Consider the following 18,191-nt stretch of genomic DNA (forward strand, 5'->3'; position numbering starts at 1 on the left):
TCTTCCTCTGTATACTCTCCTGTACTTCACCATTCCACCACCAGGTTTCCTTTTCCTCCTTCCTCTGTCCAGATGACACACCAAATACCCTTCTTGCTGTCACTCTTACTACATCTGCTGTAGTTTCCCAACTGTCTAGTAATTCTTCACTACCACCCAGTGCCTGTCTCACCTTCTCCCTAAACTCGACCTTGCAGTCTTCCTTTTTCAACATCTCTTAATAATGAATGTCCTGTATATGGACTAATGAGAACATCTGGGAGATACAAAAAATTGTGCATGAAAACCATTTACAGACTGTTGATAGCATTGCTGCAAAACACTAAACACACATGGAGCACAAATGAATCAAATGCTTGTCACTGTTTAATACCATCTATCAATGATAATTGAAATTTAAATGGAAAAAATAATCCTGGAATTTCATTGCCTAACACATCAATGCTTTTAACAGTGATGTCTGTATTCGAGTATAAATGATCACCTCTCTTTGTACTTGTTGTTAAATTTGTTCTGCAGATCTGGACCTTTAAATGAAGATTTAAGACATTGTGTGAGCTTAGAACTTTTTTATCATTTGAAGATACTGAAAGGGTCATGCAGGCCTTTATTACATCTCATTTTGACTACTGCAATGCTTTGTTTGTTGCATTGAACTGTTCTTCTCTTGCTTGGCTTCATTTGGTGCAGAATTATGCAGCTATATTACTTGTAGGATCAAAACTTTGTGATCGTATCACCCCAATTTCAGCATCTCTCCACTGTCTTCGATTTCTATTAAGAATACATTTTAAAATGTTATTGATTATGTATATCAGCTCTTGTATATGTCAGTAAATCTTTTGGCTGTTCCAAAGTGTAGATCAAACACCAAAGGTGATTAAAGCATTTTCTATGATGGCACCTAGAGCAACATCTTACTGCTAGGCATTAGATCAGTGGACGCAGTGGCAACTTTTGTGCTTGATTTTTAATTGTAATTATTTTAAGTGTTTAATTGTCTTTTCCTTAGCATTGTTTAAAACCAATGATTTTATGTTAATGTATTTTGTTTCTGGTATACATTATGTGTTTATAAAGTGCTGTATAAATGAAGATTATGATTATTAATATTTTTCAGGTAAAGAAAACAAACATGTGATAGTAATTGTCCAATAATGACGCTATAAACCTATAGATAGAGTTGTTATATCATTACTCATAACACCGATTTTCCATTGCTTCAACAACAGCAGACTTAGACCATACCTCATATGAATGTCATTTACTACAGTGTATTTCAATCAGCTGAATGCAAATTTATATGCAATAAAATAATTTTTTTTTTGCAAATGTTGCTGAATGCATTTTCAGAAGTGCACATAAGCTAACTTTTTCACAGTAAAATCCTGTCTTTCTTATATTTGCTCAAGTTGTGTTGCGAGAGTTGAAGTAAAGATATGAGACACACTTTTCAACAAAGGACCTTCAGAACGAAGATAGCCAAGTCAAATTTGGTCATTTTTGAAATGCCTCTCCTCTTGTCCAATACACTAGATATATCTGAATGCTGCAGACTATGGTGGGATTATAACATAATGTATTTTGTATACTGATACTGTGCTCTCTCCTACCTTTTCTTTGCATAGGTTAAAAATTTAAAAGAGGAAAACAAAAAGCTGATAGAAAATTACAATTCTGAAAGAGTTTTGAGAAAAAAGTATTACAACATGTTGGAAGACATGAGAGGTGAAATAATTTGTTTTTTTACTTAGAGACAATCAGACTGTATGTAACATACTGTAGTACTATAACTATATCAAAGGTAATGAAACAAAATAATTCTATTACTCAAACTATTCACTATGTATGAGTATTATTATGAGAAAATATACCTCCACTTTTTTCTGTAGAAGTTAAAATATTGCAGTTGCAGTTGCAGTCAGAGCATAAGTCAAATATGTAAAGATTTTCTTTTAAAATCATTATACAATGCATTTTAGAATTATTTGATTATATAAGTTGTTACATTTTAATAGTTATCTGTCCTTACCAAAACCGTCTTTAATTTTTATCATGCTTGTAATTTCAACTTTCTTTTTCTGAGTTGACAATCATGCAGTATTCTGTCCAGTGTATATATTCTGCTTATTGATTTCTCTCTATTATAAAAAAAATTCTTGGTGGAGAAACACGGGAGACAAGACGCGATCTTCACGTTATGATCACCGAAGACACTTAAAAGACCCACGAGACGAAAGAGAATGGTCTCATGGGGACCTTAAACATGAGACTTTGTGCCACGAGATTGACCCAGGACCATCTTGCGATGACATAGAACATGAGATTCTTAAAAGACACTCCCTATTTACAACCAAATAAGAGCACGGGCAGCAAAACATTCAGTTGTGTGAGTGTAAGGCTTTGAGCACAAACAGATCCAGGGCTCTCAGTGCATAAAAAGCGTATAAAGAAAATACGTTATAGATGAAATGTCGATGACTAAGCAAAGAAGAAAGAGCAGCGGGAGGAAAAGAGACTCAAAAGCGTTGGAGAGAAAAAAATACAAAAAAGAAAAAGAATAATCAAGGTGCAAATTCAGAAAATAAGGAAAGTAATTATCAGCCCGGAACAAGTGGAAATGAAAAAAAGCATGTCCAATTGGGCTCAGAATTAAAAGACAAAGAGTAAAAGACAAAGTATACCTTCACAAAGACGTTCAAAAGTGTTGACATTATACACATGCAGAGCAGGTTAGATTATGAAAGCCGTGGAATTCGAAAGGTTCAAAAAAAAAAATGGAGCGAAACACACGTGGAGAAAGTTAAAGAATATGAAAGTAGGAAAATTAGAAAGTATAAAAAAAAGAAAGCAAAGATCGCACTAGGGCAAACAAATGGAAATTGTTACTCGAAAAAGGTAAAATAATCACCACGGACCTGGTGTTATTGAAAAAAAAGCAGGACAAAGCGATGTCAGAAATAAAAGACAGAGTAGAAAACAAAATAAATGTCATAACGAGGTTAAAAAACAAGGAGGCCAAACACATGCAGTGCAGGTTAGAGATAATGAAAACTGGAATTCAAAAGACTCAAAAAAACGTAGGCGCGAAACACATGCAGAACAAGATACAGAATATGAAAGCAGAAAAAAATGACAGTGTCAGAACAAAGAAAGTAAACATCACATTAGCGCAAAGAAAGAGAAATTATTACTCGGAGAAATAACGAAAAGGCGAATAGAGATCGAATATATGTACATAGCTGATATGTCAAAAGTATGTAAATATTATAAGGCTTTGAAGTTTAAGTCAGAGAATTTCAAAAACGTGGTTGACCTCACATGCATTCATTGGTTACTTTGCAAAAAAAATGATTAACTGCTGATGATGTAGATCGTTTTGTCAATGCTAAAATTCCAAACAGAGAAACCTATCCTGAATTATGGTACAAAGTCATTAAACACATGTCTCACGGACCTCAGTTAAAAGATTCAGCATATTGGGACTCAAAAGATTCCAAATATTGTTTTTACAGAAGTTCTGAAATAAAAGTGAAACTAATGAAATAGCAAAAATTCAAAGAAAAAAAATCTTCAAAGTGTGTATCCGGAAAACCAAACACAGGGGTTGGCGAGCAAAGCAAGCAGGGGGCAAAGCCCCCTAGTATATATATAAAAAAATAGGATTTTCTGTAAAATTTAATTTTGCTTTCTTACACCTGTCTTTTCAAGTAGTAGTTTTTTCATTTGTCTTTTCCATTACTCAAATACCAGTATACCAATTCCAAAATTTGCTTATAACTTTCTGTTACGGTTTTCTTTTGCAGCGCATAGCTAAATAATCAATTCAAATAATTCTATTTCTCTTACGATTCTTTTTACTTTTTCAAGAATAATATGTAATTCATTTTCCAGTATTTGAAAATTGTTTCCAATGATATACGCTTTTTTTTTTGTTAAGGAAAAATCAGAGTATTCTGCCGTATAAGACCCTTGGATAAATCTGAAGTAGCTCGTGGAAGTAAATGTGTTATTACTTGTCCTGATGAGTACACGGTAACTGTGGAGAGCACCCGTGGGTTCAAGGAGTTCCAGTTTGACAAAGTTTTTAATGGCACGAGCACGCAAGATGAAGTTTTTGAGGATACAAGCAGGTATTGTATACTGAAATCCATAAATACAACAATTTTGAGTTCAGGATATTTCATTTGTATGCTGCAACAGGCAATGAAATTCCTACCTATTTGCCTATTTTCCAGTAGAAAACAAATTAATCTTACTCATTTATATTTAGAATGAACATGAGGACTCATTTGGCTTTGACTGTTAGTGCTCATTAAGAGTATTAGTCTAGGTTAACAGGTAAAACTGTTCAGTATCTCCAAAAGCAGAACAGAGGAAATGAATCCCAGTCATAAAAGAGACGGATGAACAAAATGAAATCTGAAACAAAATTCTGCAGTTTACTGATACAGATAATAATGGCTTGCCTATTTCAGTGAGACTGATGACGAGATGATTGAATGGTCAAATTAAAAAAAAAAAAACATTCTCTGTTCGGCAAAGCACAGTGCAAGGATTGTTTTTCATTAGTCACCCCAATGATAAACTAGGAAGTTAATAAAACTGAGTTTAAATTACCTTTCAAAAATGCATTAAATTAATGTCTGACTGCAAATACACATAGCTGATAGCTTTCTTGAAGTGTACTGACAACCTACTGCAAATTTATATTGTGACAGCAGGAAAACTAACAAACAATGACCTGGGCAGCAGCTTAAGCAGAGAGGCCCAGACTTCCCTCTCCCTGGCCACTTCTTCCACCTCTTCCGGGAGAATCCCAAGGCGTTCCCAGGCCAGCCGGGAGACATAGTCCCTCCAGCGTGTCCTGGGTCTTCCCCGGGGCCTCCTCCCGGTTGGGCGTGCCCGGAACACCTCACCAGGGAGGCGTCCAGGAGGCATCCTGATCAGATGCCCGAGCCACCTCATCTGACTCCTCTCGATGCGGAGGAGCAGCGGCTCTACTCTGAGCCCCTCCCGGATGACTGAGCTTCTCACCCTATCTTTAAGGGAAAGCCCAGACACCCTGCGGAGGAAACTCATTTCAGCCGCTTGTATTCGCGATCTCGTTCTTTCGGTCACTACCCATAGCTCATGACCATAGGTGAGGGTAGGAGCATAGATCGACTGGTAAATTGAGAGCTTTGCCTTACGGCTCAGCTCCTTTTTCACCACGACAGACCGATGCAGAGCCCGCATCACTGCGGATGCCGCACCGATCCGCCTGTCGATCTCACACTCCATTCTTCCCTCACTCGTGAACAAGACCCCGAGATACTTGAACTCCTCCACTTGGGGCAGGATCTCTCCCCCAACCCTGAGAGGGCACTCCACCCTTTTCCGGCTGAGGACCATGCTCTCGAATTTGGAGGTGCTGATTCTCATCCCAGCCACTTCACACTCAGCTGCGAACCGATCCAGAGATAGCTGAAGATCACGGTCTGATGAAGCAAACAGGACAACATCATCTGCAAAAAGCAGTGACCTAATCCTGAGTCCACCAAACCGGACCCCTTCAACACCCTGGGTGCGCCTAGAAATTCTGTCCATAAAAGTTATGAACAGAATCGGTGACAAAGGGCAGCCCTGGCGGAGTCCAACTCTCAATGGAAACGGGCTCGACTTACTGCCGGCAATGCGGACCAAGCTCTGACACCGGTTGTACAGAGACCGAACAGCTCTTATCAGAGGGTCCGGTACCCCATACTCCCGGAGCACCCCCACAGGATTCCCCGAGGGACACGGTCGAATGCCTTTTCCAAGTCCACAAAACACATGTAGACCGGTCGGGCAAACTCCCTTGCACCCTCCAGGACTCTGCTAAGGGTGAAGAGCTGGTCCACTGTTCCGCGACCAGGACGAAAACCGCACTGTTCCTCCTGACGGACCCTCCTCTCCAGAACCCCCGAATAGACTTTTCCAGGGAGGCTGAGGAGTGTGATCCCTCTATAGTTGGAACACACCCTCCGGTCCCCCTTTTTAAAGACTCTAAGTCTATAATGCTGCAAATTCTAAACGCGGCTAGAGAAGAACAAATATATAAATTATTTGAAATAACACAACAATAACAACTTCAGCTCTCCATAATCCTGAAATGGATTCACTGCATTTGAGAAATCAGTTTGTATCATATAGATACTGGAATATGAAAGTAGTGTCCTTGGAGAAAAGAATAAAAAGAGGATTAGCATGTGTGATTATATTTTAAGAGCCTTGCTGATTTTGGTTAGAAGAGATTGAATGAACCTTTAAAATAGTAGTCCAAAATAAGTGAAAGCAAGATAAAAAAAATGAACAGCTGTTTAATGCAGTGGAGTGTGTTAAACTTTTTGTCTTGTTGGGGTGTGTGATTTCTGCAGCTTTTAGATGCTGTGAATTTGATTGCCATACAATGGGCAAAGGATGTCTTAATGTCTAAAAACACATTTGACACACTGTACATTACACTTATGTATGGGGACGTAACAATATATTTGTAAGTTATTGATGTCTGTTGTACAAAATAGTAACAATAAATACATTTTTAAAATTGCCAGTGTAAAATTATTAATCCATTTTTTAAACCTTTGGTCCCATTGATGGCTGTGAATGATCCAAAGTGTCACTTTAAATAGGACTCTATCTGAAACATTTAGGCCACTTATTATCACTGGTTAAGCTGGTAGCTTGTTTATGGACTATGGGAGGTACTCACACTTTATATGACTAAAATCCTACTTAGTTTTATAATTATTTTACCTGTAACTAATTTATCAATAGGCTAATCCAATCAGCTGTGGATGGCTATAATGTCTGTATTTTTGCCTATGGACAAACTGGCTCTGGAAAGACATTTACAATGATAGGTGACAAAGATCTGAGCAATCCAGGAGTTATGCCAAGAGCTTTTAAGAGGATGTTTCAGATTATTAATGAAAACCAATCAAAGTCAGACTTTAAGGTAAGAAAGTTGCATACTTCTCAAAATACGAAGAAAACGTGAGTACTATGGTAAACAATAGTGTTTAGTGAGTAAAGAAACATTTCTACTGATTTTACATTACAGCCAATGTAAAATATGCCAAAATGATGTCTTACTCTTAATAATTAACAAAGGAATGGTAAGGTAACGTTTGATATTTGTATGAGTTAGAACGTTAGAAAAATTGTGACAGGAACACGCCATTCAGCCTAAAGAGCTTGCCCATCATCTTTACCTAGATTTTTCCAAAATAGAATTAAGTTGAGATTTGAAGGTCCCTAAAGTCCTATTCTATATCACATTACTTTGTGATTTATTCCATGTGTCTATGGTTCTTTGTGTGAAGAAAAAACAACTTATTGTTTGAACATTATAAAAATTGCAGCCAATAAAAATTGTGTTCCATTAAGAATTCAATGTCTTTTTGTTCTGCCTTTGAGTTATGTGCAGGTTCATCAAAAACACAGATAGGAAAAAGTAGTTTCTTTGTAATTAATATACATTTGCAAGTAACATGAAATTAAATTCCTCCAACTGTGCATAGGTTTGGTCAAGATATATTACATTTCACAATTCTTATATACTGTCATGTACTATGTTGTCACTTTGCTAAGTGTTTTAAATATGTGTGTGTGTATGAAATAATTAAACTTACCATAATTGTGCTATAAATCTGAGAAACACACATTTACAAATTACAGCCATAAACTTGTTATAGTCAATAGTAATTAGTGCTGCTGCTTACAGTTCCCAGAGAGACCAGTTTATAATCTTGCTTCTGTTAATTTCAATTTCTGTATGAAGTTTGCTTTTCTCCTGGGGCTTCATGTATAAAACTTTGCTTAGATTCCTTAAAAAAAAAATAGACCACGGGTGTCGAACTCCAGGCCTGGAGGGCCGCAGTGGCTGCAGGATTTCATTCTAACCATTTTCTTAATTAGTGACCAGTTTTTGCTGCTAATTAACTTCTTTAGCCTTCATTTTATTTAACTTGACTCAGACCCCTTAGTATTTTCTTTTTCCTTAATTAGCAGCCAATCAATAACGAGACACAAAACAAGCCGCCACATGAACAGCTCACCTGTACCCATTACACAATATCTGAAAAGTAAAAAGGTGAAGGTCTTAGTAAGGTGGATTACTCAGGCCACCAAAACTTTTTGACAATGTTCTTATAAAAAACAGAAAAATCAACAGTTCTGGAAATGTCTGCTGTGGCAAAATGAGAGCGGCAAAAGGCCATGAAATTAAAGAACAAGTTTAATTAACAACAAGAATCGGCTTCTCATTAAGAGACTGGTTGGACTAAAATTGGTTTGAGTTTGAAATCTCAGTTTAGTTGGTCATCTGTTTGCTCGTTTCATGTCTCATTTCTGTTTGGCTGTCATTTAATGACGAAAGGAATACATTCAGAGGGCAGAATCCTTGAAAACAGGGCTACTAAAATGAAGGGAAAACAAATTTAATTAGCAGTAGAAACTGGTCACTAACTAGGAAATGGGTTAGAATGAAAACCTGCAGCCCCTGCGGCCCTCCAGGCCCGGAGTTCGACACCCCTGGCATAGACACACAAAACAAATCTGATTTATAAATTCATATGTATGTCATGTGCTACACCAAGTTCTTTTATAAATCTCAAATCCACTCAAAACTTAAAACAAAATAGAGAAATTATACTTACTTGCATTCAGGGCAATGGACAAGGCATCTGTGTTTCAATGGAAGTATCCCTTGTAGAATTCAGTTGTTAAGCCGTAAGGCTGAAATGACAGAGTCATCCTTGGGTTAATTGTGCTGTTGTTGATCACCACTTCAGGAGAGTGTGATTAGTCAATAAACTGAACAGAATTTTCCTGCAGTGTTACCAATACCAGCAACTTCATTGGTAAGCCTCTCTTTCACTAGCAGAATATCTTTCCTCCAGAGTGTCAGTTTCTAGCTGAAGTACTATACGTCACAGGAAAGATGTCAACCTTGACATCCTGTGACAATACCGCTCCCAGTTCTATTTTATGTCTGTTTGGAAATTTAAAAAGGCCAGAGAAGTCTGGTATCCTCAATATAGGGGATGAAAACTGAACAGTCTTCATGTCAGGATGCCTATGCCTGAGGAGTTTAAACCACAATTTAGGTGCCTGTTGACTTGTTAACTCAATAAAGCAGTAGATCTCTTGCAGAGTGATGAAGTATAAAACTTCAGTAATAGCCCTCTATACTCTGAAAAGCTTACATTTTCCTTTTGGTATTGGTTCTTGGCCATGCCAATCCTTAGGGAAATGTCTCTCAAGGAGGGGTCTGTGATACATGATAGAATAACTGTTAAAATTTGTCAATTTGATTACTTGGTGTACAGTACTAGTGGTCTAGATTTTCTCGTTTTCTTTATTCTCCGTTTCACTTATTTTAAAAAATCATCATGATACATCTAATTAGGATGTATACAATAATGTTTATCAAACAAAATGAAGAAGCGTTAAACAACAAACTAACTTTCCAGACAGTGAGGCAGCATGTTCATGAGGAGGTGGAGGAGGCATCGATGGCATCATATCCTGCAAACACCGTTTTCCAACATCTAATCAAAACTCAACTAGCTGTCACCCTGTGCTGCTCTGCCATGTGGATCAGTTTTTAAAGGAGAATATATTAATCCAGAGGACTGAACTTTTTAAGTCCTCTTCCACTAAGCAAAAGCACACAAGCTTCCATTTGTGTCAGTCACTTCCATAATGTCCAGAGTCAATAAATATCACTGGGCAGATTCACATCACTCATTTTGTATATATACTGCTGTCAATCACATGACCGTCAATCACTCATTACTCTGCTTTGCTCAGTTGCACTGAAGCTAGTTAGCTACTCTGAGAAAAAAAAAACTTTCAAGTAACAGATAGCTTCTTGGATCAAGTGTCTACATTGTCAAGTGAAAATAAGCCAGCTTCATCTAAAAAAGGAAAATATGATGACAGTTTTATAAAATTTGGCTTAGTGAGTCTTCAACGTCAGCACTGACTGCTATTAAGACAAAGAACAGGGCACACTTGCATCTAAAGGATATCAGATTTTGCTTATCATCCATCACTCCCAGAATTGAGAAACTATGCAGAAAGAGACAAGTGCACCCAACTTACTAATTTAAAGGTATATGATCATTGAAAATATATGGAATATTTCTCAAACTCAGAAAATATTTGTTCCACTTGGATGAGAAAGACTCTGTTGCAACACTTTTAACTCATAAATATGGTAAAGTTTTAATTGTTTAATTTATCAACACAGTTGTAATAAATAAGCCTAAAAAATTAAATACAGTAACTAACTCTATGGTGGAGTTTCCACATCGTTCCTTTGTTTTACTTCTGTGCAGGTTTGGATGATTTTTGACTCTGAACTGTCTTGGTGTAGTAGGAGTGTGAATGTATGGACATGATAGACTTGTACCCCCATTTATATATATGATTACCCCTATGATATACTTTCTGATCCATGATACACAGAAACGAAGCATCATGAGAGAAGTGAAGTGATCATTTCCGAGTCAGCTTGCATTGAATGAAAAAAATATTTGACCACCTGGCTTTTCCTTTCACAGGTATCTGCTTATATGTTGGAACTCTATAATGATCGCCTTTTGGATCTATTTGTACATCCAAATGAGTCATTTAATAAGAAGACTGAAATCAAGAAAGATAAAAAGGGTCTTGTGTTTGTTCAGGGGCCAGAAGTTAAAGAAGCATCTAGTGCAGAGGAGCTTTTTGCCCTGTTTGAACAAGGCTGCAGCAACAGACATATTGCTGCCACAAGTATGTAACAAGTGTATTGCTTTTTATTGCCCAAATCTATATGTACTAGGCATGTAGCTGTAGAGTTTGTGGGTTTAGAACAATACGTTGTTACCACAGAAAGCAAAAATCCAAATTTTGGTTGTGATGTTTATGCTATTTCAGTTTTTTTCTGTTAACACTGTTGAATAGATTTAACATTTGCGTGTTTTTTCTGGCCTTATGCTAGATGCTGCACAGATTGAATGGATCTGAAAATACAGTGTTCAGATAACAGTGTTTCCATCCAGTTTCAAATGGGTTTAGTCAATTATTAAATAAAATTAGGAGGTTGAGTCCATCCAGACAGCAACAGAAACAAGACAGGAACCACCCATGGATAAATCTCAAGTGTTCACAGATAAGACTCATAAGCAAAGGCATTCGTGTTCTTACTAGACCAGTCTGACTATTTAAAAATGCCAATTAACCATCACTCAATCCAGGTCAATGGAACTATAAAACAGTCAGGCTAATTACTGAGTCAACAAGAGTGTAGACAATACTGGTCTTCTTTCAAGTTGAGGAAAAATCTTTAAACAATGCAACAGTCAATGTGCTATTACCATACCAGCTTTTATATATAGGTTCTAAGCAATCTAGGTGTACAAATGTTAAACTAATTGTTTGATGGATTATTTTTTAAAGCAATTATAAGGAAAATATTTATACTCGAGTGTTTATGAGTCATTATATTACTCTTTTTTTTTTTACAGGAATGAATGCTGAAAGCTCACGGTCCCATTTAATCATTGGGGTCCTAATTGAAAGCACTAACCTCACCAATGGAAGCATAACTTATGGAAAACTGAGTCTTGTTGATTTAGCAGGAAGTGAAAGGGCTGCAAAAACCGGAGCAAAATTTGAGCAGCTGAAGGTCTCATCTATATATATATATACGTTTGAACAAAACACTATTTCCCATTTAGATAAAAAGCTGAAATTTGGAAGGATGGTACATCTAGGGCAGTAGGTAGCCTCTAAGACAGAACATTTTGATATATCAATATTTAGAGGCAACCCCCCCAAAACGTAAATACCCCAAAATCTTCAAAATACCTTGATGGATTTGAGTGAAATTTGGTGACATTATAGAAAAAAATTATCTGACATGTTTTGTTTACTTTTTTGATAGTTATTAATATTATGCTAACATACATGATCTCAGATTTGTTGAGAGCATGCTTTACATGATCGAAGGATGCAGAGAAAATGATTAATGAGCCACGCAAATAGCACCAGTAACTAATAGGGTGAATGGATGACTGAAGGTGGGACAGTGTCCTGAACAGGAAAAAAGAGACATGATCACATTGTAAAATTCAAAAATGAAACTTTGGCAAAACTCAAGGAAGAAACAAACCTCAATGATTGGCAAGCGCTGTTGACTGCCACTCTTAGAAACATACCGGATCTCCTCTTGGTTATCCATTCTGCTCTGTTGGCCCTCAGTTGCACTGTTGAAACTAGCACAATTTGATCACAGTGTTGCAAACTCAAAAAGAGAGAAACACCAGTCTTAGATAGTGACACTTGAATTTCTAATTTGGACGCCATAGAAACAGTGTTGTGACATTTGTAACTAAGGCGCTTAGGGTTTTGGCATTTTTGCATATCCACTTCATGCAATGCTTTGTATATACATTTACATCTGCAGGCTTTAAAGGGGGAAAACATACAGCTGACATTTTTTCTTGTTAGGTACATTTTTCTTGCTTTCTGTCAAATTTCACAAATGTATCAAAGTCCATTCTAATCCAAATCACTTAGGAAGCTGCTTCATGGTACTCCAGTATTTGTAGGTCTGGCAGTTGGTGTAGAAAGGTGCATGGAGCAGGGATAGGTCAAACTGCATAGAATCATCTGAGGTGTGGATGCTGCATCCCTGGACAGGCTTGGGGACATCATAAGAAGTTCTGTAGCTGCCTGGAAATGCTGAGCTTCTTCGAAGGTGAGATGTGACTGCTTTCTTGCTGCTGGAACTCCTGAACACTTCAATCTTGAACCTCTTTAGTAATGGGCCATCCATAGCAACAGCTTTGCAGTCCCACCTGTAGACTACAAAGACACCAGTTGCATATGCAAACATCTGCATGTACCACCTCTTGGATTTCATGAAGGTATGGTAGAGGGGGACCGGCATGTCACTCTTGTCCATGCCACCCCTCATGTTGGCATTATAGCTTTTAAAGACAGCAGGGCAGTTCACATATTCCTTCCTCTTGGTGTCACTGCAGTACTGGCAGACTGAGGAAATGGGCTCCACCCCCATATCTGTTGACTGGAGAGTCACAATCTTATTGTCCTTCCACCTGAGGGCCAGGACCCTTTCGTCACTGGCAATATAGTCGCACATACCATGAGGGACAGGATTCTTCTCCATTTCCTTGATGTACTTGATTGGAGGTTTTCCTATTCTGTTGTCCCAGTTTGTCCCCATGTACCTGCAGTTCTTGTCCTTGAGGTACCATACTATCTCCAGGCTAGTTAAGGAGTTGGCTGTGGTGGTGGAAGAGAAAATGGCCCTGGCTAGAAAGAAGACCATCTGGCTGGTGGCACCCATGGCTGTAGTTCAAGTATTAGGAGGACACTGTGGGCCTGCAGAGTAGTCTCCCCCTGGTATAGCACCATGTCATGAATGAAGCCATCCTCAAAAGCCCTGGCAAACAACTTGAAGCCCCATTTAATTGGCTTGTTCTTGATGTACAGCATCAGGCTGCCAGGTCTCTTGTCTTTGTAGGCAACCATGACCTCATCCACAGACTGCTTGGGGGTCTGTGTCTCATTCTTGAAGGCTTAAATCAGGAGGCCAATCAGTGGCTGGATCTTTAAAAATCGGTCAATGGTGGCAGGGATCTAGGTGTTATTGTTGAAGTGGACAGGCCTCTTCATCAGCATGAACCTCTTAGAAGAAAGTGGTGTTGAAGTCCTTCTGGGCTGCATATGAATTGGTCTGGTACATTATATGCTTGAAGATTTGGGAGCCAAAGAACCTGCTGAAGTACTTGAATGGAGCTGCAACAAAGTCAGGGGGTGAATGCAGGTATTCAGGCAGGGCTGGGTTGCCCAGGTCAACCTTTTTTTAGATGGTTAGCCTGGCTGCTGGCTTCCTCTTCTTGAAGGGCCTCTTGGCTTGTAGTGCTGGCTGGCCTTTGTCCTCATGCTCATCGTCATTTTCATCCTCATCCTCAATACCTCTACTGCAGGCTGCATGCACTTCCTCTTGTCAGAGGGGCCCATGTCACTTGGGCCCGGAGAGGCCAGGTTGTAGGTGGGTGGGATGAATTCGGAGTCTGACACATTATTGTCTCCTTCCTTGGAGCCTTCATTGTCACAGATGGTGGGGTGGGCTGGTACAACAGCAGTCTCCCTCTTTCTGTAAAAGAGCCAGATATATGGCTGCAAAAGAAAACAGTGCGTTTATGAGTCGATATTAAGCTCACTTTGAGTTATTTGTAAATGAAAAAATGTAACAGTAAAGTGTAGATCTACTGAAAATGAAGAATATTGACATATTAATTGTAAATATACAATAAGAAGTGAAAAATAGCATTAGAAGTACTGGTGGTACCACTTATTTTTCTTATAATTCAAGCAGAAAAAAATAAATAAATCACAAGTATTGAATTGTTAAATCAATTTTATCAGTAATAAGGCTCATAGTAAAAATAAACACCAATATATGCCATTTAACTAATAACAATAACAATACAGTATAATAAAAAAAATAATACACAACTAATACATTAATAATAATAAACCTGGCTAAAATTAAGCATATGTCACTATTTATACATTTACATTTATTTATTTAGCCAATGTCTTTTTCCAAAGCGATTTGCAACATTTCATATACAAATTGTTACATTTCTTTTCTTTTTCCAGTTTGAGCACAGGCAGGTGAAGTGACTTGCTCGGGATCACACAGTGAACCCTAAACCTCAGGGTCTGAAGTACAAAGCCTTAGCCAGCTTGAAAAATTCTATAAATGGATTAAATTTCTCACTGGATTACTGTATAATGTTATACCAATCTGTGGCAACATCCAATGCACTATTGAGTACTTTGTCCTACATTATAATTTCCATCCATCCATTATCCAACCTGGTATATCCTGACTACAGGGTCACATGGGTCTGCTGGAGCCAATTCCAGCCAACACAGGGCACAAGTTAGGAAACAAACCCCGGGCAGGTTGTCGCCCATCGCAGGGCACACACTAGGGACAATTTCGGATCGCCAAAGCGAACCCGGGTTTCCTTACTGCGAGGCAGCAATGCTACCACTATGCCACCGTGCCACCCACATTATAGTTTGTTATTTATAAAAAAAAATACCCTACGTACAGCTTATTAGACGCATCGTTGTATGTCTAAAAATAGACTTACCGTCACTTGTGGTATTCTTAGGTGAACAAGGTGTATGATTAAATATTTGCCAATAATTTCACTACTTTCTAGAAATCCTATGCAAACAATACCTATCTCAACATTTAGCACAACTATTCAGTCATATAATGTGCAAGCTTCATCAACATACCATTGTTAGTTTCAATGTTAGGACTGTAGGTGTGGTAGTAGATAGGAGTGCACTGCCATACTTCGCACATTCCAGAAGAACATGGAAGTTTGAAATGCTGTGGCCCACTGCTGATTTATCAGATTCCATGATGTGTCTCAATGTGACATAGCCTGATCTTCGCTGATTGGCTGGGAGAAATCCATGTGGTTCTAGGATTTCACTAAGTGGCATGGGTAGGGCTCATTTTGGATGTCCATTGAAGTTACTAAATATGGTTGTTTGCCCAATAAATTGAATGTATTTATTTATTGTGAATTAATTCTGATCTAGCATAGTATTCTGCCGGAATACATTTTGCCGTGCATTATTCAAACCTGGACGAAGTGGGTTTGCTACATTTATTAAAGAATGGTCTGATGTGGATGAGTGTGTGATTGTGATGGGTGCATGTTTCATCTAGAGGTACTTCATCCCTGCCAGAATACACCGTGGCTCTTTCAATTCTAACGATGGAACTTTCTCAAATCCTAGGAGAATTTAAATGATAAAACCAAAATGAATTTTCTTTTGTAATTAAGAACTCAAAATGCTTAATTGCTTTTGTAACTATGCTGTATATGTTAATCGATACACTAATTATATATAACATTTTCTATATTATGATATATATATATCTATATTATATAATAATATAGAGGTAACACTTTAGTTTAGGTACTGTAAAAATGCATCTATTACTCGCTTACTATTATGTAACCAGACCTTAACATACACTTGTTTGGGTGTTCATAACATAAAGAAAGCATCAGTAAAGTGTGTAATTCATCTCTGCAATGTCACCAAATAATAAAATGTCACTTTAGAATGACGTGAGGTGGCATAACTGAGACACATGTCTCTTTATTTTACATACTTAGTATAAGACTTGTGAATCCTTCATATTAACAAGTAATTTTATTGTCATGTCAACATGCCACACTCCACATCTACTTATGTTTCATAAGTTTTTGAAGGCCAAAAGAATAAGAGTAAGTGAGTAATAGATGCAGTTTTGTAATATCTAATCTAAAATGTTACCAGTATAGAAAATGTAACCTCATCTGTTTTTTCAAGTGAGGGACATGGTTTAATATTAGAAAATAAAAGTTAAAAAGCTTTTCCCACTCCAGACAGGAAGCTTGAGATGGAGGAAAGTAAATTGATTAAGTATAAATGAAAGCAAGAAAACAACAAAGGAAGAGAGAGTGAATGCTAATAAAAGACCAACATATTTTTAGCTAGGGTTAAATCTGAAATTCTTACCTACATACTGCTCAGAGGTTAGATGAATTTAATATAAATTAAATGTTATGATGTTTTTCCAACATTAAAGTCACAGTATGTTGACGTATTTAGCTGATGTTAATACAAAGAAAAGAGCTCTCTGGCTTATATTCAAAAAATATATTTTGAAGAGTTTGAAGGACATTTAGTGACAAGCTTCAACCATCTATATTGGGAGGACCCCCATTTCTTTAAAGTACTCATTTGTCTACTTTTCTATGAATTATAGGAAGCAAACTCCATCAATAAGTCGCTAAGTGCTCTGAGTGATGTCATCTTTGCCCTTTCAACTGAGCAGTCATTTATACCGTATCGCAATAACAAGCTGACTCAGCTCATGCAAGACTCCCTGGGAGGAAATGCAAAAACACTTATGTTTGTCAACATCTCTCCAGCAGACTACAATGCAGAAGAAACTATCATTTCACTGGTGTAAGTGGTTTTAAAAAGAGATTTCTTCACTGCATCCACTAATTCGTGAAAATGAATTCAGAAATTCACATTATGTAACAACAACATGTAAAAATAAAAATATTTCTATTACTTACTAAGTCTTGTAATTGTACATTCTGATCACTGCCCTGACATAAATTTATAGTAAGAGTCTGGCTTATTGATATATTAAGTAACACAATTCAAGGGGCACTGCACCTTAAAAGTAACCAGCAACTATAAGAATGTTAATGTGATTTTAAAAAGTGCATCATGAGTTAAATAAATGTTAAAAGTTCTGTCTCACTTAAGTATAAACATGCAACTTAAAATGCAACTTTTTCTCAGAATAATGTCTTGAACAATATTGATACGTTCACAAACATTTAGTATCATATGGTGTTATGAACATTGCTAACTGAAATGCTGTTTTTCTGTATGTCTTCAGCTATGCCACACGTGTTAAAGCAATAACCAATAATGCTGTGAAAAATATTGAAAGTAAGGAAATAGCTCGGCTTAAAGAGGTATGTATGCTCTGTAATGTTTTACATGTTGGTAATGAATTATAGGGAAACAGAATTAACTACTACTGTATCTAAAGATAGAAACTGCTCATTTGTTCACCAGAATAGAATGTTGTGGCTTTACAAAACTTATTTTACTTGTAACCAATTTATATCAAACACCATCCCAAGGCACTTTACTAGAATGGATAAATTATACAGCTTTATTTGTGTAGTATCAGAGCTACATAAAACAAAGCAACACATACAATTTGTTTTTGTTTTTCTTAATCTTGCCATAATCAGCTGACAAATTCAGAGACATCCTGCTCTGAGATAATGTCAGGTATTTAGGTCACATTTGTCTGACAAAACTGGATCATTTGGAAAAAAAATCAGACATGATACAAAAATCAGAACTGAGTCAGCTTTAGCTGTAGTAAGAACATTTGTTTAAAAGTTTTGTGTCTAAACAAATTGCTCTTGCTCGAGCTAATACTTTCTTTTTTTAAAAAAACAATAGCACAGTAAAATAAGCATGAAAAGGTTAAACTGCAATTCTACTGTGAATTTCCCCTTGGGATTAAT

General features: G+C 37.2%; 1 protein-coding gene across 1 annotated transcript in view; it reads left to right on the forward strand.

Annotated features, from left to right (window-relative positions):
- The window catches only part of LOC120528709 (kinesin-like protein KIN-14I), a 42,321-nt gene that overhangs the window by 20,489 nt on the left and 3,641 nt on the right, over positions 1–18,191 (forward strand). The window contains exons 5-11 of the mRNA XM_039752865.1: positions 1,629–1,728; positions 3,941–4,133; positions 6,799–6,979; positions 10,593–10,803; positions 11,538–11,698; positions 16,895–17,097; positions 17,546–17,624. Coding sequence (XP_039608799.1) covers positions 1,629–1,728; positions 3,941–4,133; positions 6,799–6,979; positions 10,593–10,803; positions 11,538–11,698; positions 16,895–17,097; positions 17,546–17,624 — 1,128 coding nt within the window. The remainder of the gene's footprint in view (positions 1–1,628; positions 1,729–3,940; positions 4,134–6,798; positions 6,980–10,592; positions 10,804–11,537; positions 11,699–16,894; positions 17,098–17,545; positions 17,625–18,191) is intronic.

Source organism: Polypterus senegalus, chromosome 4, assembly GCF_016835505.1.
Source record: "Polypterus senegalus isolate Bchr_013 chromosome 4, ASM1683550v1, whole genome shotgun sequence".
NCBI lineage: Eukaryota > Metazoa > Chordata > Cladistia > Polypteriformes > Polypteridae > Polypterus > Polypterus senegalus.